Source organism: Pygocentrus nattereri, chromosome 5 (assembly GCF_015220715.1).
Source record: "Pygocentrus nattereri isolate fPygNat1 chromosome 5, fPygNat1.pri, whole genome shotgun sequence".
NCBI classification, from domain to species: Eukaryota; Metazoa; Chordata; class Actinopteri; order Characiformes; family Serrasalmidae; genus Pygocentrus; species Pygocentrus nattereri.
Genome location: NC_051215.1, coordinates 13,462,931 through 13,489,288, shown reverse-complemented (window position 1 = coordinate 13,489,288; position 26,358 = coordinate 13,462,931). Strand labels below are relative to the sequence as shown.

The 26,358-nt window shown below is 39.4% G+C and overlaps 3 protein-coding genes across 8 annotated transcripts in view; 1 reads left to right on the top strand and 2 right to left on the bottom strand.

The window, feature by feature from the left end:
- Window positions 1-3,044, top strand: part of lef1 (lymphoid enhancer-binding factor 1) — a 63,335-nt gene extending 60,291 nt beyond the window's left edge. For all 6 annotated transcript variants that reach the window (XM_017701419.2, XM_017701418.2, XM_017701417.2 and 3 more), the window contains one exon: window positions 2,251-3,044. In XM_017701419.2, coding sequence (XP_017556908.1) covers window positions 2,251-2,330 — 80 coding nt within the window. In that variant the 3' untranslated portion in view covers window positions 2,331-3,044. The remainder of the gene's footprint in view (window positions 1-2,250) is intronic.
- A 6,209-nt stretch (window positions 3,045-9,253) lies between these two features.
- On the bottom strand, window positions 9,254-15,408 carry hadh (hydroxyacyl-CoA dehydrogenase). Its single transcript, XM_017701414.2, has 8 exons — window positions 15,208-15,408; window positions 13,817-13,945; window positions 12,939-13,096; window positions 12,268-12,394; window positions 11,451-11,540; window positions 11,298-11,370; window positions 11,066-11,182; window positions 9,254-9,636 (listed from the first exon to the last, which is right to left on the bottom strand). Exons 1-8 carry the CDS (start codon window positions 15,322-15,324, stop codon window positions 9,518-9,520), a joined length of 930 nt encoding a protein of 309 aa, XP_017556903.1. The 5' UTR covers window positions 15,325-15,408; the 3' UTR covers window positions 9,254-9,517.
- A 3,275-nt stretch (window positions 15,409-18,683) lies between these two features.
- Window positions 18,684-23,921, bottom strand: LOC108429574 (cytochrome P450 2U1). The gene is made up of 5 exons (XM_017701411.2): window positions 23,341-23,921; window positions 21,691-22,344; window positions 21,386-21,547; window positions 21,029-21,196; window positions 18,684-19,454 (listed from the first exon to the last, which is right to left on the bottom strand). The coding sequence occupies exons 1-5, from the start codon at window positions 23,786-23,788 to the stop codon at window positions 19,276-19,278; spliced, it is 1,611 nt and encodes a 536-aa protein (XP_017556900.1). The 5' UTR covers window positions 23,789-23,921; the 3' UTR covers window positions 18,684-19,275.
- Window positions 23,922-26,358: the final 2,437 nt, after the last annotated feature.

Genomic DNA, 26,358 nt, shown 5'->3' with positions numbered 1-26,358 from the left:
TTTCATGATGGAAGGAAAAATGTCCAAATTTTTTCAAAGGGTTGTAGCTGTTGTACTGTGAATATAAATCTGTGTTGTAGGTGATGATGATTCAGTTATTGAGGCGTAAACAGGGTAATTCAGAGTGTGTTGTGTAATTCTCTGGTTTTTGACTGACACATTTCTTTACAGTGGTGGTGATGGGAACCAGGGGTCATGATGTGTACAATGCAAATATAGAGATTTTACTTTCTCGACATATGACCAGTGAATCTACACATCTTCTAAATTTTTACACTTCTTCTGAATTTTTGATGTTAAATACGATGTTAAAAAGTGTTTTTTGTTTTATTTTACCTTAAAATATCCTGCATGTGCTACTCCATGAATAGATTTTTGAAATTATTAAGGCCATAATTATAATAAAATACTTTTTCAGTGTTCTAACCATTTTATGTAATGACTTTCTGTAATGTAGATTAAAGTATTTGGATGTCTGCTTCCTATCATCACCATTGTTGTAACCACACCTTGGTAAGTTTCTCTAGAATGGAGTATTTCACATCAATCCAATCTGAATGATTTCCTTTACATATTAATGATTCAGCTATGCAGAATACTAGTGGACTGTATTCTGTCCTGGTATACCAAACTGATGTAACAATGACATTCATTTTTATACTATTGTTAGTCAATAAAAACTGCAGTGTATGTCATTTGCAGGGTGCTTTATTTGCATAGTCTTGTGGGGCCCGACATGATCTCTTAACAAGAGGTTTTGGAGTTCATTTTGAGCTATATGTGGGTTTAAATGTAGATTCAGATTCAGATTCCTTTATTGATCCCGGGGGGAAATTGCAGTAAATAGGTTATAGTGGAGACAGAGTGTAAAACTTCTAAACCAAAACACCTTGTGAATGTGGAGCTCAGAATAGGAGCAGTGGTGCACACGTCAACACTGTTTTATGGACCACAAGCCGGTTTAAGTTGGCATGATTGAAAAGTCCCTCAAAACACTAACAATCAAGATTAGGAGATGAAAAACTGTATGTGCCAACTGAACACCTTGCATACATTATATTACAGTAGAGTTGCAGTGTTCAGAAAGCATGGGCTTGGAATTGTGTTAATGCAGATTTATGTCATCTGATATATTTGGAAAGTATTGTGAATAGTGTAATTTGCTGACAATTGAAGTGCTTCAGTTAAAATAACTCATTTTTAAGTGTAGTGGTCTTTAAAGAAGAAATATCAGATTGGTATCTGCTAATACTTAAGGTCTCAGTATTTGGTTTTACTGTCTAGTGGGGAACCCCCTCAGCCTTATGGTTTCTATAAAATACAGAAAAAATATGTTTAACTTTTAGTTCATTTTTATTTAATAGAATTATAATATACTATTTAGTAGAGTAGAATTTTGTATTTGAACTCTGCAAGTGCATCAATAATGTTCTTATTTCATCATGTTTTGGTTGGAAACTATACTCCAAATAGAACATTATCCAAATTTTATCCTCCATAGTATCTAGGCCCCATATGTCAAACAAAAGGCCATCGGGCCAAGTCAGGCTGGTCTAGGTGATCTAACCTAGACTAGGACTGGTGCCTGCCCATAGCTGGCTCTAATATTCCAACGTCTCTGAGGGCCCTCATTACCTGGATCAGGTCTGCTTAATTTGGGTTGGAGCTAAACCAGGATGGTAGACCTCCAGGACCAGGACTGAGCACCCCTGGCTTAACATGTCTGATTAACATGTGATTAGGAACTGACCATGGAATGACATTATGACATTTTGATTTACAATGATTGGGACCAATTTCATGAGAAAAATATCACTATGGTCTTTCTGGATATTCTAGATACGTCACTGACTGTGAAGGATCTGTAGTACAACCAGGCTTCATTTAGTTTGAAATAGAAGGCAGTATGTTACATACTTGAGATGAAACATGTTGTGTCTTTTTAAAAGCTTCAAATATCCATATTAAATCTAGATCAGCCAGAAATGTTCATGTGATTTGATGTTATCTTAGTGCTAGCATACTACTAGAAACACATGGGGTGCTGGCAGAAATTAGTACTATTAAAGAAGTGGTTTCTTGTTTTTGATGGTCCAAACTGAGGGCCTGGCTTCTGTCTCAGATCATCACCGTTGTTGCAGAAAAGAATAAGTGGTACTGAATTCTATCAGTTCAACAGAGCATTGGCAGTCATGTGTTGCTGCGTCCTCAGTGATCTCATCCTTTTGTGTGTGCGTGTGTCCCAAACAGGAGGAAAACGAGCCGCTTTCTCCTCGTGCAAAGCAAAGGCAGCAGCTACGGGGCCCCTTCTGGAGATGGAAGCCTGCTAGATTCCATGAACCTCTGACCCTCCGCGACCTCTTGATCCCCGCCGACCTCTTGGAGGGCTCCAGCTCTCAGCGCGCTCCTCTGCTGTAGAGACACTGAACTGAAAACAGACAATCACTACTCGCCAAGACACACCAACACACACACACACACACACACTTAGCCCCTTAATAAACCAGTACACACACACAGACCCACACACCGTCGTTTGGGGTTTCTGTTTCATTTTTTGGCTTGTTTGGTTCTTTCTTGAAATTGCTCCCAAAGTCCAAGTTATTGCACTGATTGTTCCAGTAATTTGTAAAATGCACATCACCACACGCGGGAAGAAATAACCACACCCCTTCCACACCTGTCTCTAAGTTATTTTAAGTTATTTGGCACCCCTGGTTTCTGTATGTACAGTCCAGTCCAGTCAGTTTATTCCAAGCACTGTTTCACTGCCCGTCCCCACTTCCCCTGTCCACCATCCCTACTATGTAGCAATTCAGGGGTCCAGACACCCTTTCAGAACTTTTTGGTTTGCAGCATGGAGGGATCATGTGTTAGCTTGGAAACATTCATTTTTATTTTTTGTTTGTTTTTGTTTTTTTTGTTTTTTGTTTTTTTTCTGACCAGTTGGTGCAAAAAAGGATCAACGTTCTTAGCTTTTATTTTATGAGTTTTAAGTTCATTTTTGAATGCTTTTTTTGTATTTTAAAGTTGTTTCATCTCTTGGTGTATATTTTAAGTGATTTTTTATCATATATATATATATATATATATATATATATATATATATATATATATATATATATATATATATATATATATATATATATATACATACTGGTATATATATGAGAATAAGCTTTGAGACAAGAAATCTGTTTTGTTTTTTTTTTCTCGTCGAAACATCTTACAGAAATGACATTGAAAGGCTTCTTTTTGATAACTGTTTGTAACTAACAGTGACCTCCCAGTCTTGCTCAGATGTAAAATAATGCTCAGTATGTGTACTTTCTAAAGAAATGTCTGGATGTGTCACTTTTTTTGGTATTTTTGCAGGCAACGTTAGGACAAAGGTGTTAGAGTGGGTACTCAGAGGCCTATATTTTATTGTTCTAAATTGACAAATGAAGCAGATATATATATATTTACCCCAGCACTTGCCAGTCTCTTTTATTGCAATGTTCCTCTGTCCTCTCTATCTGGTAGGTAATAGTGTGGTCTTTTGCCATGTTGTTTATTACATGCAAGCATTTCTGTAACATTTTATTAATTTTATGTTCTATTTTTAGTATTATCAGATGCATTTTTTAAAAAAAAAATCATTGTCATATTCTGAATCACTGTCATCTTGGTTTAGCACTTTGCTTCCAAGTGGTCACATTTGAACTGTGTTTCTACATGTTGGTTTTTTTTTTTTTTTTTTTTTTTTTTTTTTTTTAAAGAAAATAAATAGGAATCTTTGACTGATGTTTTCTCTTTAATGCATTTGATCATGATCCTGAGATGTGCACTGTGGCTCTACAGTGGCCATATTTGCTGCCTTTTGCAAATGCGGCCTTTACCAAGAAGAGGAACGGATAGAAATGTGTTCAGAAGTGGTGAGTTTCAGAATATAACGCGTGCATCTCTGGAGAGACTTCAAAACACTTCAGAAAATAACCAGCAATTAAAACAAACTAGATTCCATACCTGAGGCGATTGCCAGACAGTGTTCATGATCCTGAAAAAGGAAAATGTAAAAATATGCTGAAGCAAATTGTTTGTGTATAACAAACCATGGTTGAGCCTGAGCATAAAATTTGATAATGACAACATTGATTTTGAATCTGTAAGTACTCTAGCCCGTTATTCATATACTCCATTTTCTGCCTGTACTGGTCTATGTAATCATAATCTTTTACTTTAGGATTTTGTTTTCCATAATATGGCAAAAACAGTGTTGTGTGCGCAGGAGTTTGTGGTGAAAACTGGCACTATAGCGCCATCTTGTGTTTGTCTCAGTTTTCCCAGCGATGTCATGTGTAGAAAGCTGTGGCCTGTTGAGGACACTTAATGTTGCTGGACATTTTGCTATGCTGGCATATTTGTTTCTAGCACAGTGCTCACTGCTTTACAGCCTCCAGTCATATTCATATTACATATTCCACCTAGCCTATTTTTGTGTTTCAGCGCCGTTTGTTTTCCCTAATACTGAATAAGCATGTAGAGAGAGGACACTTCCTGCAACTGAAATAAATCCATGATCCATGAGATGTTTAAGACTCACCAGATGATGCATTTGGATAAGTTTGGATCTAGAAATTTGGTTTTACTGAGGAAATTTGAGTGTGATATTTTAACAACTTCAAAAAATGCTTGATTATATATATTAAGAAATCTATCTATCTATCTATCTATCTATCTATCTATCTATCTATACACATTATATATGTATATATATATATAGATGTGTGTGTGTGTGTGTGTATATGTATATATAGATGTGTGTGTATATATATATATACACATTATATATGTATGTATATATGTGTGTGTATGTGTATATATATATATATATATATATATATATAAATAAAATGAGATTATATAAATAATGTCCAGTAGGGTCACCAAATTTCACATATTATTTCATGTTCTGTTTATCACAATTTGATCGTTTGATTCTTATGAAATTATAAAACGGTCCAATATCTCAAAAAATCACCATCAACATCTTAATTACCACCCTCTCTCTCTCTCTGTCTCTCTCTCTCTCACACACACACACACAACTCAAGAAGTGTGTGCTGTCTTGGAGAATCCAATACATTTTAATGGGAATCCACTCTGTATTATAAAAATTGAGTATTTCCCTGAAATCCTCATTTTTTTTGTCTTTCAAACTTTCCATCAAACACAAGACACACATGCGCACATACACACAGTCATGACCACTCAGACACAGACATTGTAGCCAAACCGTGTGACCGGTTTTGATTCCAATTTCAGATTTGAGCTCAGTGAAAGTTAATAACTGTGTAATAAAGAATTTTTTGGTCACCTGTGAATCATCAACAAGGTGTGTTTTTGTTGAGTCAAGGCCTATTATTAATTTATCTACTGTGGAATTAAAATGCAAGTCGTGTAGTTATGAGAGGCTTTTAGAGTTTCAGGTCAAAGTGTAACAAAAGCTTAACAGTAAATCAAGCACTTTAACAGGTTTCAGTGCTTTCAGTGAACCTCAACCATTCCTTCAATGGTGAATCTACGGAGCCCCGCTGGTGACATCCTGTATAAATAAAAATAACGTGTTGCCATGACTTAGTATAGCGTGGAAACGAGATCCTAATCCGCGGCCACGGCTTAGTAAGGCATGGGAATGAGATAATTAAGCCGTGGCCATGACTTATTTAGGCATGGGAACAAGATCACAAGTTACAAAGTGCAGCCATTAAGATCTCATTCCTACACTTTACTAAGTCATGGCCACAACTTAATTATCTTATTCACACGCCTTACTAAGTCGTGGCCACGCATTATTTTTATTTATACGAGATGTCACAGCAGGGCTCTGTGATAAAATAAAAACATCTTCCTTGAACTTGTTTGTCTTCCAGTAATTTCACTCTATGAACTGTGCAACTGTGCAAAATTGATGCCTGGGCTATGAGGAGAGGCTGTGAAACTGCTGGAACTGCTTTATACTAGAAGGATGGGGTGCCCCTTCTAGTGTGAAGGGCACAGAAGTGCAGGAGAAATAGGGAGGAGATGGGGAGATCGTGAGGAGCAAAATGTCATCACACACAAAAGATGAGCGAGTTTTGCAGTCAGGAGAACAGAGGGACTTTCGGGTGTGATCTTCCTTCCCAACTTCTCTGCGTAACTCCATGTGAGAAATCATGGACGTGACACGTTGTGGGCCAATAAGGGAGAGAGCTCTGAAGGAAGTTTCTGCATGCACCAGAAGGCCAGACCCCCTAAGAACAGATTATATTAACGCCAGCTGCTCATGAGCCTTTCTGAAGTCTTGATTTGTATCTGGAATTTGCCTGCAGCACCAAGAACTTGGGGAGTGTGATCTGGGAAGTCCCTGCCAAGACACAGAAGCTGTACCGGTTCTAAAGGCGTGTCCTGAGAACGGGTCAGGAGGATAACCAACCAAAAACCAAAAGCAGGTGTGTGGAGCTTGTGAACTGTACTTAACCCTTGATCCACCACCCAAATAGTACCTGCTTTGTGAGGGTCCTTGGGGTTCCTGACCACCGAAGAACAGGGTAGAACTACAAAGTGCACCTGTATAGTAAATGGTGCTGATAAAACGGACAATGAGCGTAGAAACAAGGAGGTGGTCACAATGTTATGCCTGATTACTGTATATAAGCAGAGGGTTCAGGCATGTTCCTCCCCTCAAACTTCAGTTATAGCATAACTTACAAACTACTAACAGTCTTGGTCTGAAACACAGACTCAATGTGTCCCAGTCTTGGCCTTGGTTAGTTATATATTTTATTTTCTCATTGTAAAGAGTCCTTGAGCACAGGAAAGGTTAGTCTTGGATAATAGGCAGTGCACTGACAACAAATAAGAAGACTGCTTTATAAAATAATGCTCAGGCAGAGTTTCTCACCTACAGCCGCTGCTCCAACACAGAGAACACATGAGAAATTTGGTCATTTGCCTACAAGCTAATCAGGTATGTTAGAAGAGGACAGTCCTTCTTCTAGAGCACAGCGGGATTCGCAGACTATTGTGTCTGTGCTAAACAAACCCACAAGCCTCAGCTCATTAGGACAGACAGGAGCCTTTGAAATCAACCTGGTCTAGACACAAGACACAAGTGTTATATCTGGGATGGAGTTAAAGTCATGTGAGCACTGCAGTATGCAGTGATGTGTTCCTGTGCCAAGTAATGAGGCAGATTGTAGCTGTGGGAAAAAGCTCACATTTGGGTGATCTTCAGGGATTTCATAAGCTATTGTGATTCATTTGACTGTATAAAGCAACTTAATGAAGTAGGTAAGTAGTTTAGTAGGTGAGCACAACTTTGCTACTTTGAGTACTATAGAGCTAATCCAGTGCAGAGGCCCCCTACGTTCCATCGTGTTGTGTTTTCCCTGCTGTAACACACTTAAATTATATCATTAGGTGATCATCAACTCCTGCCCAAGTTGAATCGGGAGTGCTAAAGCAGGGAAAACTGAACTGGAGTCGGGAAATGCAGACACAAAACATGCTGTGAGTATTCAGTGCGGTAAACCAATAAGTCTTTTAACAAACGGCTTAATTAATAACTAAAATAATAATAAAAATAGGAGAGACAAAGCAGATTCAAAAGGTCCCCTAAGCCAATGAAGGTAGTGAACTACTGCCATCTGCTGGATAAAGTGGAGCAGTGCTCTTTTAAGACGAGCAGCAGACAGGATGACCATGAAAAATATGGATGAGCTCAAAATCAATTCCAGTGCTCAAGTGTAAATGACTACCAAGGTGAGGTTTGTTATGGAAAATACTTTACTTTAACTAATGGAGCATGTGCTGTTTTTCTGTACCCTGAGGCATGAAAAATGATCTTAAAGTGGCTACTGTTACCACCAAAAACACTTGGTACGTTCTGCTGAGTGGTTCTGCATATACTAGCGCTTAGCTCAGATATGTGAAGGCCCTTAGTGACAGCTTTATCTTCTGTTGATTCCGGGGAGTTCTAACTTTACTTTAAAAGCAGGAGAACGCAGCTAGGAACTTAAGGTTGTGATTGTGTACAACACATACATAACCATTTTATGTACTATCCAAAGTAAACCCACATGATGCTTCATGTAATAATGATAAAAGGTGGTAAATATTTTTGCTTCTTTGGGGAGATTTGGGAAGAAATTTTAGACCAAAACCTTCTCCAAAATAAAACCCCCTATATATGACTTTCTGTGAAGGAGCTTTTAGAGGTGGACATCTGGTTCCTATCACCACCACTGTGAACAATCCTGACTTAATAAGTTTCTCTACAACAGAACATTTAACAGCCATCTTATCCTCTTAATTATAAAGAAATTTAGAAAAGTCTGTGGACGTTTTCTGAAAATCTCTGCATAACTCATTCATTCGTGAACCTGCACGACGTCTGAGCTTTTATATGTAAATGTTGATGGTAAAGTATTGATAAACCTGGGCGGAGAAAAACTTTTATTTTGGCTATTTTGTTTTACAACACCCTGCATGTACCCCTCAGCTATGAATGTGTTTATATGATCTTGTACTCCTGCACAGTGTCACCTCATCTCTATAGAATCCATGGTCAGAAAAATGACAGGACATTTGCTGTTAATGAGCTCACCTGCATTTTCTATATGTGGCAGATAGATGTCTAGATTTTGGCATGATGTATTTTTTGTTATGGGAGCTGCATTTTGAGCTGCACAAAAAGGTGCAAAAGACGATTTACAAATTGAGCTGTTTTTTGAAGCTACACAATGAAAGAATTGGGGATTTGGTAGAATTCTGTAACTGCATGCAACCAAGAATATGTAACGTTGGTTGTGCTTCAGACCCCTTACCTCCTGCAGATGAAGCTGATGATTACGAGTGCGTTTAAAAGGGTATTCAAAACAAACTCAGTCCAAACTTGGTGAAGGACGCATCTACAGAAGGTTTTCTCTATTGTCCTCATATCTTCATCAGTATACTGTTAATTTTGCATTTGAGATCTAAACAGCAAGCTGGATGTTTGAGCCTGTGTGTGTTGGTAACATGTAAAGAACTCCCACCCAGCCTGAAGCCTGAATATTTCAGGCTGAAAAAGGGCGACTTGCAGCAGCGCATTCACACCATAATTTAGCATGTTTTTTTTCCATTACTGACTTTTTCAATCTCAACAAAAAGTCTTTCACAGTGCTGTTTTAAAGTTGCCACAACTATAATTTAAAGCAATACATTAATAAACAAAAAAATGCCCAGAACATTTCCAATATATCCAAATAATTTTTTTAATTCAACACTGCATTTGTCAGCCCGACATCAAAAAACAGACGGATTATGAAGGGCTGAGTTCAAGACGATCTGTTATCTGCCGGTCAGCAAGGCACTAAGATTTCTCCTGTTTGTTTACCGTTGCAAAATTGCAGTTTAATGTTCAATCGGTTGTCCTCCTCTGCTCACAGCTCTATGTGGATTCTCTCTGCATAAGTGCTCTCTGATCAACAGATCAAGCTCATCCATGCTCTGGTTACTTGTACTTGTAGAATCCCTCTCCAGTCTTCTTACCCAGCTTGCCTTCAGCCACTAGTTTATTGAGCAAGGGACTGGGTGCAAACAGGGGGTTTTCAGGCTCCTTTTCATACCAACCTGCAACCACACAAACAAAAAGAATGAATAAGTAAGTGTCCAGTAATGACAACATAGCACAGTGTATTCACCTACTGCAAACTGGTCTTTGCAATACTCACTTATCCAAATAAGCCTCATAATTTATACATTTTATAGTGCACTGGAAGTATTCTAAACAAATATCAGATATTCCTGATACACGTTCTGAAGACATTTCCCTGATTCATCAAAATAAGTTTCAATAAGTAAATTTTGATCACAATAAAGGAGTGACTACAAATGGAATTTACTATATTAACAGTGCTGTTTATATACTGCATGCTGGGCAATATAGATACAATTCTAAACTGCAATATTCTCCAAATATTTCCGAATGATGATATACAAGTTTGCATTCATAGAGTTAATGAATCCACGCTATTAGCACTTTATGCAAAAAAAAAAAGTCTTACAAAGCTGACAGCTTTTGTTCATTTTGTTTAAAATGTTTTGTTCCCGTTTTCATTCCTGGAAATTACACCAAAGCTAACCCTACACAGTGTTGCAAACGTTAACCTGATTTTTAAATTTTTCCCATGTATAATAAACCGTTCTTCCAAAATCTAAGTGACATAGTACAACCATCTGAGCATTGGCTATTGGAGCCCTGGAGAAAAACTGGCCTTATTCTCTCTGGGTGGGCAGGATCAGGAATGCATGATGATTTTAGTTATTATACTAATTATACTAGTATCAACAGAGAACTACTTAATTAATAAATAAATAAATACACAAAAATCAGACAGATGCTTAGACTGGACCATTATTTATAACTAATTTTTGAAGGCAACCGTACAGGAGGTAAGAAACATCCTTCAGTTTTAATTAAAGTCAAAGGGGAAAAAAAAAATCTTACTGCAAGTCATTTTGGACAATTTCTACTGGTCCATTCATCATAAAATTCTGAAACACTATAAGGGTCAACTGGTGTTTAAGTCATGTGACAAAATGAGAAACAACAAAAATGGAGATACAAGCTTTTGTTCAGAGAGTGACAAAATATCATTTGTGTAAGATGACAAAATCACCCCCCACCAAATCACTCAATGCTACAAAGTGTTAGCTGATGTAACAGAATTGGTTGGCGTTCTCCTCCAGGCGCACTGGCAATCCAAAAACAAGGCCTTAGCAGCAGCTGGAAAACATGTAGTAGCGCTGAATGTGACTGAGATTAACCTTATGCTAACGTTCACCCTTCCAGCTTGGTAGAATTTTGTAATGGAAGAGACCTTAATGTACCTGGACATGACAAAATAGAGTAAAAGCTGTTATCACAGTATATACAATGGTACAGACAGCATACCACCCAGCGTTTCTGGACATCCGATTTATGCAACACGTAGCAATATAACTTCAACATGGTATATTGTCCATGTTGAGTAGCCATATCAATTACTTGCAGGCTTACCATCAATGATAAACTTTGACGTGTCCAATCCTACATAGTCCAGAAGCTCAAAAGGCCCCATAGGATAACCAGCACCAAGCTTCATGGCTACATCAATGTCCTCTTTCGATCCGTGGCCTAAAGAATCACAGTAAAATTATGTCCACAGCCACAGGCAGAACCATTTCTACATGAGCTAGAACCCATTAATTGTATTATGCTTTTCTTCATGCAGCATATGAGGTGTGCATACCTCGTTCATAAAGCCGGACAGCCTCCAGCATATAAGGAACAAGCAGCCGGTTTACAATGAAGCCTGGAGTGTCCTTAGAGAAAAGCAATGTTGGATGAGATGAGCTGACCATGCAAAGTCGTGAACTGATTATTCTGTTCATGTGACACTTACTTTGCACGACACAGGGTGCTTTCCTAAAGCTTTGGTGAAATCAAGGAGTGCATCGAACGTTTGTTGGCTCGTTCCCGCCGCCTTGATCACCTAAAATCACGATACAGTTTCAATGAACTAGCCATGTACATTCTTTCCCAACAGCCAAGTAACAAGGAGACAATGAGGAGGTGGCTCTATACACCACTACCCTCCTTGCGCTACTAACAAAAGTCTAAAATATAAGAAAGCACAAACATTAGAATATGTAATTAGAAGCTCAGAACAGGTTTTTTCTGTTCTGAACAGCAACAATATGTAAATGACCAAAAAGTGCACCAAACTCTAAACAGGAATAATTTTTAACGTTTTGATATTTACGATGATTACTTGGTAAATATTAGCTCTAAAGCTATGATGCTATTAGCATGTATGCTAGTAACTAGAGAATGAGTCTTTCTTGCTCTTATTTTGGCTTAATCCTTAAGAGAAAAGGTACATTTTCTAGACTCTACACACGACACTGGGTAACTGTAGACATGTGTGAGTATGTGCAAGTACAAATATTCCTATGCTAATCACAGTCTAGATGTATTATTACTCCTTTTTTATAATAATTATTGTTAGTAGTAGAACTAATAGTAACAACAACAATCATTATTATAAGTTGTAGTATCACATAATGGAAAAATTGGCTGATAAAATTTGGACTTCCGTCAGGCACTGCAAGCAGGTGGACTAAAGAGTTCATATGCTGAGGTGATAAGAGGACACTAAAGCTAGAACTACTAAAATAATACAGGCAGCAGACCAGACTGAAATACCCAACAATACTTACCTCAACCAGCTTCATCATGGGGACAGGGTTGAAGAAATGGAGACCCCCAAACCGATCTAACCGGGCTGTTGAGCTGGCAATGTCTGCAATAGGCAGCGAGGATGTGTTGCTGACAAAGATGGTGTGTCTGACAGGAAGACAAAGCACTGTTACCAAAAATAAATAAAAATTGACCGTTTGTATCTCCTCACATGTCCACATCTCCTCACTCCTTCTGTTGATCCTGTTGTTTAAAAGTACTGAAGGCCTATTGCAGTGGTCTCAGTTACTATCCAATCAACACTGTGTCTTCTCCTGCTACAAAACACCTGCTTCAGGGAAGTGTGTGTGTGTGTGTGTGTGTGTGTATATATATATATATATATATATATATATATATATATATATATATATACACACATACACATACACACACACACACATACACACACCCACAACTTATTTTCAAAATCATTTTTAAGGAAATTCAGATGATCGATATTACTTACAAATATAAGTGGCATCAGTTGACAGCTTAGAATCTACACATTCAACAAAATTTCTCAGCTTGTTTCAATGAACTACGACTGAGAAATAACAAAATTACACCATGCTTTTGCGATCAATATTGATGATGCCAATTTCTCTGCTCTAAGGGAGTGGTTTTTTTTGGGGTTTTTTTTTAAACTTACGCTGGAGCCACTTTATCCAATGTAGAAAAGAGAGCCTGTTTAACTTTGAGATTCTCCACAATGGCCTCCACCACAAGGTCTGTTTTCTGCACCACTGAGGCAGCATCTGTACTTGTGGAAATGTTATTCATCACCTTCTGAACAAACTCTTCTCCAGCCTGAATAAAAGAAAGAAAAACCGTACACACTCTGTTGTTTTAGGGCCTTTGGTCCAGACACAGACGACTCTAGACTTGTATTGAATTACACAAGCTGCGTTCCAAAAACTAGACTGCATTTTAGACCACTACGTGATTGAATACCGTCCTAAAAAGAGACCCTTCAAAAATGCAGCCCACATTCTGACAATTATCAAGGACACTGCTGGAGTATCCTTCACTGTTTCTGTCACCCCGATGTTGTAAACGAGGAGACCGGTCACTGGTTAAAATATAACCGGGAACTCCAGTAACGCTGAACATGGCATCTGTTTGCATAGAAAATCCTGCGCCTCAGTAAAAACAGCCAAGCAGTTTGCTGGTTAGAAGTTGAAAAGGGTTGACAATATTGTGGCACTAGTGGGAAAACTCACCATCATTGTGGAGATCTGTGCAAGTACATTAGTCAGAACAAGCCGAAAAATCACACTTATGTTATTGTATCAGTTATTGATGAGCAAGAACTGAATTTAAATCAACAGTATTTTCTCTATCAATTTTTTTGCACCGACTCCTTTCTGATGACAAAGGCATCTTGGAAGACTTTTGTTTCAAAGTATGCAAAAAATAAATCAATAAATCAAATAAAAGGAGCCTTGATAGGATAGCGCTATCAAGGACACACCTTTACTGGCTGTAGCCTGACTTTTTGTAAGGCAGCTTTTGTTAGTGAAACCCAACCTCAGGTTTGTCTGCAAACTTCTTCTTCACCACTCTCTTCAGGCTGCCCTGGATGTTCTTGGCGGAATTCTTCAGGATGTCCTCAGATGTGTCCACCAGCACCACTGAATGCCCTGTCACTGCAGCAACCTGAACAGATAAGACACACAGGGTAAAACAAGCTCAGGAAAACTCCCAGTCTCTCAGGTAGATTTTATTTTGTGAAGGGAGAACTCAAAACACAGCAAGTCAAACGCTCTGGCAAAATACACTCAGAGAAAAGTGGCGCAAACACCGTTTTATCTTATCTAGTTTTCATACCATTGAAGGCCAAACTCACAATAAATTTGGTTAATCGTTCAGCCCTTAATCTTCAAATAACGTAAAAAAAAATACTGAGCAAATTAAAAATAATGACCTATGTTCTTGCAATTTTGCATTATTAAAAAAAATAATAAATTGACATACTATGTCAAAAAGCTTGGGAAGTCGTTCATTCAAGACAGCAAGTGATTATTTTATGATACTAAGCAGAGCTTCCATAATGAGGTGAAGAATAACTATCTTTATAAAATGGAAGATGTTCTTAGTAAATGGAGAGAGCTGCACAAAGTCCACACTGATGAAACACACCCAGGTCTAACAAACCCAAGTTTAGTGACATCTGTCCGTTTTATCAAGGCACACAGCCTATACAAACCTCGAGAGCTTAAAGCAGCTGGTACATGCGCTCTGTAATTGTAATGGACCTGTATTTTTTTGCCTTTTCAAACCAAAATATTTTACTGAAACTGTGTATCAGTGATAAGCTCCATTTATCTCCTTCATGTAGATTTTCAGGGGGTTATGGTCATTCTGTTTTGTTAATTCGGCTCATAGTTTTGTTGTTGCTCACACACCTCACTATTTTACAGCAATATTGAACAATTTTGAACAACTAAAACTGAACAACTGCTCCACTGAAGGTCTATGGGTTTAATATAGCATCACATTCATCTCATAACCACTATTTTACTAAAATAAGGGGATTAACACTCCTACTCTATCTGGAACGAGGCTACATTTGGCTTTTTCGACTTTTCCGTTCCACCTTAAGTAGCGCAGCACTTGCCTCGTAGCGCCTGGGCATGCTTGCACCATGTAAGTTAAGTGCTGCATATTTAAGGTGGAACGGAGAGTTCGGATAAGAAGGTAACTTCACAACGCTTAGCAAAGACATTTTATGAGATACAACAACTTCGACAACACAAAGGGCTACAAAAGACAGTGCCACGAAACGCAGAAACCAAAATTTACTGCAAACGAATTGAAATGTGTGAAAGAGGCGCGGGTAGCGTGCAACAAAGCTAGCTAACTTAGCTGCTAGCTAGTTTACTAAAGTCGCCGCCGAGTATATTGAAACGTGTTTCTACCTGAGCAATGCCTGAACCCATTAATCCACCTCCGATTACAGTGACATGTTTGATGGCTGCATTTCGGACAGCAGAAGAGCATAATGTTCTGGTAATCTGATGTGTGAAGAAAGCCATGGCTCTGTGTGTGGATCTGCGGCGCTAGCACGACGGATCTCCTCAGTCCGAGGAAGGTCACTGTGCTTGCAGGCTCGCTTCGCGGCCATGACCTTTCACACATTAACCATAATAAACCTCCTGGGTTTCTGCATAGCTGATATTTCATGTACGGATGAGATAGATCTAGACATACTGCTATCCGCTCTGAGTAGATGTTGAAAGAAAAAGAAAACAGAAAAGCGATTAAATTGTTAAAAGTCATTCTGTCATTTTATGATGCGTCATTAGTGGCATTTTGGGCGCGTACCTGATCTCAAGGCCCTATGTTGCTTAGGCTAATTAGCTGGTAGCTCATCAAGCTTTGGAATGCAAGCCATTTCTGATAAATAGAGAGTATAATACATAAACTTTGTGAATAAGCCGAAGATATATGTTTGGATATTAGTGTTTGTTTTATTGTATCCTATTTGTACCTATTCCGAAACCCCATATGTTAATATGATACTATGGCAATATATTTTAGCGCCCACGTGGAGGAAAACACAGGGAAGGCCATGATTCCATAATGAGAAGTGCTCTATATGAAACAATGGGAAAGAAAATCACATGCCACTGAACTCACTGTGGGAGGTTACCAGTAGCCGAATTCACCCTGGTGGTGACCACCAACTCACACTAACTAAACCCCCTTTCAACAGAAACTGTTCCTTTTCCAGAGGGTGTACACCTCTCATGATCCTCCTGGTGCGAGCATCTAGAGGCCACCGCCAACCAGTAGTGGGCTGCTACTTAGCCCCCCTAAAAAAGTCGACTGTTACTGGTGACAAAAATAGTCCCACTACAAAGGTTTACCGTTCCCAGCAGCCTGCCAGTTTGAGGCAAGTCGCTGGGCGCGCACAGTCCCACCCAGCACAAAAATCATGGGGAGCTTGTTCCTCAGCAGCAAGGACCCCCAGTCCTTTCCTGCGACCACACTCTTGTTGTTGTCAAAACTTCCCACAGCGCACTGTGTCGAGTCCCGTGCAGCTGGCAGCAATGGCAGCAACAACAGCACTCCAACCAGCTGCCATTCACTCTCTCCCCGCCACCTGCCACCAGCCCTGGCATGAGTGCTGCTTATGGGTGCTGGGACCCCACCTAAGCTGTTGGTGCCTGATCTGCGTTGGACAATTTCTGCTTTTCAGCCATTTGTTGTGCCTCTCTCTGTGTGCACATGCACACCTGGTGACCCTAGGATGGTGCGTATGATGAGCCGTCTGCTGTCCATGCTGCCCTAAACCCCCAGCTCGTAGCCGCCATTGAACCCCTTGTGGAGTAGTGTAAGGATTTATAGACACATATTGAGTATTTTGTTGGATGGAGTTTGAGTCAGTATTAGTACAGTGTCTGGAAACTTTTTTAAGAACGTGGCTGAGGCAACACGGAGCCATGGGAACACTGATGTTTCCTATAAAATTATAATCAGGGAATTTTGGTTAATACAAAGAGGGAACACTGGGAAACATAGCAATAATCCGACCATCATGTTCCATTAACATCACACAAATGGTTAATATAATCACACAAGCACACATAGTGATGGTAATGATAAGTCATTATACTACAAAATAATAGTATCCAATAATTGTATGTGATTTTAGTTAAATTAGTGAATTTTGCCAATAAGTAACATGATGGAACACACTGTGTTTAATTTCCTTATTTATTTGAATGGCTATTTCAATAGAAATGCTCAAATTTGTCCAACAGTCTCAGTCTCAGTACGTCTTTACAGGAAATCAAGCATAAAACACAACAGAGCAAAAGCTTTCTTCATAAGAAACAAACCCCCAGGTTTGAAGATTATAGAAAAACCTGAATTACAGATATAATGCAATTAAATATTCTAATTTCATACTTCTCAGAGATGTTTTTCATACCAAAGGTGCTTTAGAACATGCTGTCTTGCATTATTAAGTTGGCCTGCATATGCAAAATCAGAATGTCAGGAAAATGTCTGTAATAAATTAAAGTACACTTTCAAAGACAAACAGTCATAAACAGTCTCAGGACATCAGCAGCACTGAGATTAAGTACTGACAACATAGTCACTCTGTGATTCTTCCCTGTTCTTTCTCTGTAGTAGAAGTCATACAGCAAAAACAGTTTAGAGCAGCTGACTTACTCAATATCTGATCTGCCCAATATGGAAATACTGTAAGTAAAATTGTGCGTAGAAGAAAGCAGCATACATTCTTTTCAGTACTGATTTGATACGTTATCGATACGTTCATTTCAAATGCTGTCAAATTCAATGTGTGTATCAGTGATGTTACAGAAATCATGTTTAGATCAAAGAATATGCGAATAAACATCAAGTTTCAGTAGCAAACAATACCATAAAAGAACAACAAAAATAGAAATATGTGATTTCTCCCTATTTTTCTTTGTTGTTTTCTAGTTTTGTGCAATAATTATTGACTATTAAATAAAACAGATGTATGAAGATGTAACCTAATCAATGCAATTAATCAAACCAAATAAGCCGCATATGAATGATAATTACTGATTAATTAAGGGCAGTGCAGCGAGCTAAAATTAAAAATGTTATTGTACACATTTTCAGAACAGTGAAATGGTTTGGATTACTCCATATGTTTTAGATTTCCAACGTAACTAAATGCCTGAGATGTAAACTAATTCATTCAGAGTGCCTTGATGCTCCGTTTTAGAGAAACTGCTGATTCAGAATTATTCACGATGGTGGTGATGGGAACAAGATGTCCAAAGCATTTAGAGCCTATAAAAACAACCTGACAGAAACCTATGAAGTGAAATGGTTATGAATACACTTTCTGATGCCAGACACATTGTTTTACAATAGTGTTGAAATAAAATTTTACAGTGGTACATGCAAGGGATTATAAGACAAAACAGAACTGAAATAAAACTTTTTTTTCCCCCAGATTTACCACTACTTTATCATTTCAGTATTACATATCACTGCTGTCAGTACGAGAGCTAGTTTCTGCTGCAGGGGCCTAGGCCACCTAGGGCCTCCCCGCAATCTCCCACTGCCAATATGTACGGGTCGCCCTAGGACCCGCTGGAGGGATTATGTCTCCAAGTTGGCCTGGGAGTGGCTTGGGGTCCCCGGGAATGAGCTGGAGGAAGCTGCGGGGGACAGGGTCATCTGGGATTCTCTGCTCTCCCAAATGCTACCGCGACCCTGTTCGGACTAGCGGTCAACGATGATGGATGGATGGATGGATGGATGGATGGATGGATGGATGCTGTCAGTACAAAACCTGGTATCTCCATTTTTGCCATTTTTCAGTTGTGACATCATTTGAAAATCCCTGTTCTTTACATTGTGAGTAAATTTCATGATGAACGGAACAAAAGAAATGGCCAAAACATAACTGGAAAAAAGTCTGGTCCCATTGACTTACATTAAAAGGAAGTATGTTATTCCTTCTCCTGTAAAGTCACCATTTTGGAGATACAAGGTTTTGTTCGGACAGCAGCAACATAAGCGTAGACATTGTGATCTCTGGTTCGCATCACCACCACTGTAAGAAATTAGAGGAAGTTTCTTTACAATTCATATCAAGCCACTCTGAATGATGCAGTTTACATCTCAACAATGGACTTTCACAAAGTGGTGGAACTCCCATTACAAAAACAGTGAAATGGTTCGGTGTCAAATAACACTGATTTTTCACAATCAAAGCTTGAATCAGTTTTACAGTCCAGCTTAACCAAATTCAAATCGCTGTCCATCTTAGCCAAAACCATTTTTATGAACAGCAGCCCTCCTTTGGATGCCAGTTGAGGTTTAGGTGCAAAGTACTGGTCAAGACCCAGTTTGTTTAAAAGCACTGTAGCATTAGGATCCTTGTGCATCCAGGAATGTTTCAAAAACATTCCTGGCTCTACAATCTAATGGTGATCTTTGTGCCACTCTGCATTCGTGAAGCCCAGCTTAGGTCAGCGTGGTGTTACGCAAACTTTGTAGGGGCAGGGGGCCAAAGTGAGGCCAAAGCGGCCGTGCATGGGGGGAGGCTGATGCTCATCAGGAAGGCGGAATGTGAAGGCCTGCATCAGGCTGGTGAACATCAGAAAAAGCTCCATCTTCGCCAGCTGCTCACCCATACATACCCTGCGACCTAGAGATGGACATGAGAAAAACATTTCAACTTAAAAAACACTTTTACTGCAGCGCATTTAAAAATAATATAAAATCATTCAAGGAAAACTGGTCACAATTTTACAGTGTATTGAGAGCTGATTTACATTTTCAAACTCTAAAAAAATTTTACAACACATGGAATTTGATAACTACCCACATCATAACGATAGCATTAAAAAAATTTCCTCTTACTTAAAGGGGTGGGATGAGTGTGCAGGGGGTGTGGTGAGCAGAGGGAGTCACAGTGGGTGCAGAGTGATTCATAGTCATATAGATATAGGAACACCCTATATCTGTATGACTATGAAGAAATTATTATGGTATTAATAATGAAATAAAAAAGTAAAATATATGTCCCCATAAAAGGAAGGATGGCGGGTGTGACCTAGGAATACTGGCCTTTTAGATGAACGTTCAGCAAAGAACATTTTCCATTTGTGTGGCTTTAATCCAGAGGTTCCCAGGGAAAACACCAAAATATGCAGGGCAGGCCTCTGTCTCATAAAGCACGCTGAACTTAGATAGGGTTCCTTCATTTTCAGCTTCACAAAACCTAACAAATGGACTCTTTTCATGACGCTTCTTAGCTTTGCCTGTTAATCCAGGTTTAGCTATTCAAGCAGTGATTAATCTTTGTGCATGTGTACGTAACAGTATGATGTTTATGCCGAACATCCAACCACCTGACACATGTTGAGTTGAGTTGAGTGGCTTGCTTTTCAAAGCAGGAGAAAGAAATCTATGTAAATAAGTAGAAAGCAAAGCATTTAGAACTGTGACAAGCAATGCTATTGCCACTGCAACCTTGTTGAAGCTTACTAGAGTAATAATAGCTTTGTATTTCTAATATCGATGTAATTTGATTAGTTTCCTTTACTAAAAAGCGGAATTTTACAAGTGACTGACCCAATAAATGCAACAATGAGAAAGGACCGGACAGGTTCACCTTGATTAACCCCTGATTGGTCAGAAATGCTTGACAGGGACCAAACATTCTAATTATTTGCTGAATTTAAAATATAGAAAAAAAATAAAACATAATATAGAAAAAAGTGATGTAACTTTACACAGGCCACATTTTATGTTTCGATATTTTTTCCAACATGTTAAGAAGTGTTTCTCTGTAGAGGATGTCCACCTATTTTGTTTTGACCATGGGTGCCCAAACGTACGCATATGACATATAGGATACAATTGTTATTCAAGGCCACAGTCAGGAGTTTGCATTCTGGTGTACAATCAAACCCACAGTATATTTCTTCTAGTTACTCCACCTCACAAAAACAACTGTTTGCCCTTATTCTGAGGAAAACTAGAGGAGTTATTTGTCTGTATTGTAATATGTACAAACCCTTTTTGTCCTTTAAGTCTGGTTCTGTATGTCTTAGGCTGTTGGTTCTAGAATACAGAGCTCTAGTTGTATATTTAAGACAGAAATGTGACCTGGCTTCCATGTGCCACATGGCCCTTCTGGAAACCCTTTGGAAGCACTGCTTCACTTTCACTGTGCATTTCATTATTTCCTTATTTCCAATAACATGTAAACTGTACCTATTCCAAACGGAATGAAGTACTCCTTCCTCAGAAGTTGTCCCTGTTCGTCTAGAAACCGTGAAGGATTGAAGTCGTCTGGATTCTCCCACACAGTGGGATCTCTATGGACCGACCAGAGGTTGGGGATGATAACTGTGCCCTTGGGAATTGTATACCCTCGAAATTCTGTGAAAAGAGCATTTTAGCTTACAAAGCTGTTTTTTTTCATTCTCTCTTCCCATGCCTATTGCAGCCAAAACATGGTTTTGGTTTTGAAGATAGAAAACAAACATATCATATGAGGATCACAAGACTGAACTGATTTGGAGAACTGAAATTTTTTTCCCAGCTAGAAAAACATTTTCACTTCTTGACCTGTGGTCTTGGAAGCCATGTGAGGTATGGACAGTGGCACCACTACAGTCATTCTCTGGACCTCCATTATAGTGGCCTCGGTGTACGGTAGAGTTCCCTTATCTGTCAGAGATGGAAGTCTGCCAGATCCCACCACGGCATTGATCTCTTGCTGAACTTTCTCTGTGAGGTCAAAGGAACAACAGTATTTCATATGATTGCTTAGGCTGACCCTGCCAAACAAACAATGTGTTTTCATCTCTTATTCTTCTGTGATGACACAGGGCTGCATCTGGAGTTACTGGAATATGTGTTTGCATACATACCTTGGACTTCAGGATATAAACACATATATAGCACCATCCATAGTATTGTATTAGTGGTAGTATCAGTTCCTGCAATAAATAGGTCCCCTATTATGAAGAAGAGATATTCCTCTGAGAACCCACTTTCTTCTGACACTGCTGCTTCTTGCTGGGCCAACAGCTCCACCAGATAGATGTCTATAAAATCTCTGGGGTTTTCAGGGTCCAGAGTGGCTCTGTGTTGGGCTATGATCTTCTTAAGGAAAGCTGTGATGTCCTTCTCCACTCGGCGGAGCTGCCTGAAGACGCCAAAGGGTAAGTAGTAGAGCCACGGGAAGATGTTGATGAGAATTGCTGGGCTGTTGACGCTGATCTCCAGTCCGTGGGCCATGAGGTTCAGCTGAGTACGGAACTCCTCATCCTGGTGGTGGAAGCGCCGGCCCAGGCTGATGGATGAGATGACGTTGGACACAGCGTTGCTGATAAAGGGGGTCAGATCCACGTCAGATCCTGCTGCTTCTTGATTTCGCCTCAGCAGCTCAGCCTTGACCATGGCGAAGCCCTCCTGTATACAAGGCTCTAGGCTCAGTTTGCCAAGACCAAAGTTTCGGAGAGTTGTGTGGCAGAACCTCCGCTGCTTTCGCCAGACTGGGCCGTAAGGTGCAAACACAATGCCTGCAGACCAAATAATGCTTTTTATAGACACTGCTTTGGCATGACAGCTTACGACAGCAATGTTCAGTTCTGGAGGGCGTCTGTTCAGCACCACTGTGATTTCCCTGCTCAAAGAGAACTCATATGTCAACTGCCAGGGAAATTACCAAAATGTGCTGCACACAGAACCTCCAGGACCAGAGCTCAATACATACACAGCGTAAGCTGCAAATCAAGAGCGTAGTGATCTCAATTCGATGTGTTATGGTAGGGGTTTGACAGGCAGGGCTGTTTCTTTAATTGTGACCACCCTAAACAACATCCTATTTTAGAGCCCCCAACCCCCCAGTGGTATTATTTTGTATGCAATATGAAAAAAGTCATTCAAAGTAACGCCAATACATAAAAATGTATTTTAATCAGGAAAATCATTAATAAATGTTTATGTAAACACAATAAAATGATCTATAAATAGGTAAAAAAAAAGTCATACATTTAAAAATCTCATTAGCATTATAATAAAAAACCATCAGTAACACTAGAAATATCTGCAAAAACAGCAACAACAATAATAATAATAATAATAATAATAATCATACATTAACGATAAGGCGCCCCTAAGCAATTGTTTATCATGCTTATAGTTAAAACTGGCCTTGCTGGGTTAAACTTGCAAACAGTTATCCTCTATTTAGAACTTTGAGTTCTATATAGAGCAATTTTATGCTTAGCATGGTGAAATGATTCTTCAGATTGATTGAGAGCATGGTGAACATGGTTCTACGTAGAACCACTTTCAAAAGGTTCTATGTAGAACCAAATACAACACATTCTCAATCAGTCTTTAGAACCAATTCACCATGCTAAGAACCATTTAAGTATGGAACCATTGCCTTTACTACAGAACCATCTTTTTCAAGAGTGTTCTGTACTGCAATACCATCTGCTCTTGTAGCCCAAGGCCTCCAGCATCCTCACGGTGCCAGAATTAAACATGCCTAACTGGGATCCCCTCACCTTTCCGTTTGGTCAGCATGGAAATGAGAGGAATGTCCGGTCTGTCGGAGAAAACCTCCGCATAGTTGGTCATGGCGTCTCGGATGATCTCGTAGCCCGTCAGGACCACAGTCAGCTGACTCCCCACGAAGATGCTGTACAGGTTCCCGTACAGTCTGGACAGCTGCATCAGGCCCACCTGTGGCGACAGCGGGTTTGCTTTGCTCTTCTCATATTCACCGCGAGGGGTGAGAAGTTTTTTAATAAAGGGGGGAACGAACAAGCTTCCGAAGTTGCCGACGATGGGCAGCGGTGTTGGCCCTGGAGGGATGTTGAGGAAGCGCCTCGTGCGGCTGTAGTGCCTCAACAGGCAGAAAACCACGAGAAAAACGCCCACGGTGGCGATGTTGACGGAAGAGAGTGGCGAGAGCCGGACCTCCTGCCATAGCTGACGGAGTCCAGTTTCCATCCCAGAGTTACTGATCCAAACTGACCCGAACACGAGCTGTGAGTGAACCGGAGCCCCGCCTGCAGCTCTGGAGCTCTAGCTGCGTGTTCCGCTGATCGCGTTCATGTCCCCGTCGTTGTTGTGGTTGTTGAGGTTGGGACGTGGCCGTCTCAGCGGCTTCTCATTGGCTGATAGTAGCGGAGTCTTATTGGGCGGTTGGTTAAGTTCATAAGAAGTGGGCGGGCATAAAACGAGCGTGGTCCAATCAGCTGCGACGTGTTTAGTTTCAGAGGTCAGTGTGGGCTTTAATTTAACCTGATTATACACGTTTCGAGTTTATTCTAAAATGCTGTTTAATTATTTGTGGGGTTGGGATGTAATAAGAATATTCTTATTACATATTCTTAGGAATAAGAATAAAAATTCAGAATACAGAAAAATAGCTGTATTCATTCCAAGTTACATTTGGTAAAGTCAGCATTCAGAATACAGTCACCTTTTATACTGTACAATAATTTTAGAATACTTATCTGCTAAATAAAGGTACATAATTTAATTATTTCGAAATCAGCGCATGTCATGTAGCAAACGTCATTTATGGACCTCAATTAATGGATTCTTTGCAAATACTGAAGTTCCTGCTAAAGCCTGAGTAGACTAATAAATCAATGTGATTAGTTATTAATCTCAGTGTTACTGAGCTCTGCTAAAGCCTGAGTAGACTGATAAATCAGTGATGATCAGTTATTAATCTCAGTGTTACTGAGCTCTGCTAAAGCCTGAGTAGACTAATAAATCAATGTGATCAGTTATTAATCTCAGTGTTACTGAGCTCTGCTAAAGCCTGAGTAGACTAATAAATCAATGTGATCAGTTATTAATCTCAGTGTAACTGAGCTCTGCTAAAGCCTGAGTAGACTAATAAATCAATGTGATCAGTTATTAATCTCAGTGCAACTGAGCTCTGCTAAAGCCTGAGTAGACTAATAAATCAATGTGATCAGTTATTAATCTCAGTATTACTGAGCTCTGCTAAAGCCTGAGTAGACTAAAAACTCAATGTGATCAGTTATTAATCTCAGTGCAACTGAGCTCTGCTAAAGCCTGAGTAGACTAATAAATCAATGTGATCAGTTATTAATCTCAGTATTACTGAGCTCTGCTACAGCCTGAGTAGACTAAAAACTCAATGTGATCAGTTATTAATCTCAGTGTAACTGAGCTCTGCTAAAGCCTGAGTAGACTAATAAATCAATGTGATCAGTTATTAATCTCAGTATTACTGAGCTCTGCTAAAGCCTGAGTAGACTAAAAACTCAATGTGATCAGTTATTAATCTCAGTGTAACTGAGCTCTGCTAAAGCCTGAGTAGACTAATAAACCAATGTGATCAGTTATTAATCTCAGTGTTATTGAGCTCTGCTAAAGCCTCAGTAGACTGATAAATCAATGTGATCAGTTATTAATCTCAGTGTAACTGAGCTCTGCTAAAGCCTGAATAGACTAATAAACCAATGTGATCAGTTATTAATCTCAGTGTTATTGAGCTCTGCTAAAGCCTGAGTAGACTGATAAATCAATGTGATCGGTTATTAATCTCAGTGTTATTGAGCTCTGCTAAAGCCTGAATAGACTGATAAGTTGGGGCAGTTGTGGGCTGGAGGTTAGGGAGCTGGCCCTGTGACCGGAAGGTTGCCGGTTCGATCCCAGGGCTGACAGTCCATGACTGAAGTGTCCTTGAGCAAGACACCTAACCCCCAACTGCTCCCCGGGCGCCGTGGATAGGGCTGCCCAATGCTCCGGGCAAGTGTGCTCACTAGTGTGTATGTGGTGTTTCACTTCACAGATGGGTTAAATGCGGAGGTGGAATTTCCCCAGTTGTGGGATCAAAAAAAGTATCACTTAAAGTGATGATCAATTATTAATCTCAGTGTTACTGAGCTCTGCTAAAGCCTGAGTAGACTGATCAATCAAAGTGATGATCAGTTATTAATCTCAGTGTTACTGAGCTCTGCTAAAGCCTGAGTAGACTGATCAATCAAAGTGATGATCAGTTATTAATCTCAGTGTTACTGAGCTCTGCTAAAGCCTGAGTAGACTGATCAATCAAAGTGATGATCAGTTATTAATCTCAGTGTTACTGAGCTCTGCTAAAGCCTGAGTAGACTGATCAATCAAAGTGATGATCAGTTATTAATCTCAGTGTTACTGAGCTCTGCTAAAGCCTGAGTAGACTGATCAATCAAAGTGATGATCAGTTATTAATCTCAGTGTTACTGAGCTCTGCTAAAGCCTGAGTAGACTGATAAATCAGTGTGATGTGACAGTAATTAATCTTAGCATTACTCTACTGGAGGATGATAAAACTAACAATCTACTCAGACATATTTGCTAGTGATAATCTAAGCACTGGTGTTGTACTTGATTCCTAGGGATTGTTGGAAATAGAATCTGTCATGTTATGTTGTATGATGTGTATATTTTCATGTATTATGCCTGTTAAATAATTTATCCTGAGTATCATATGTGTACATTAGTATTTATCCTATGCGTCATATGTTATTATGAACATCAGTAGCTTTCTTGTAAAC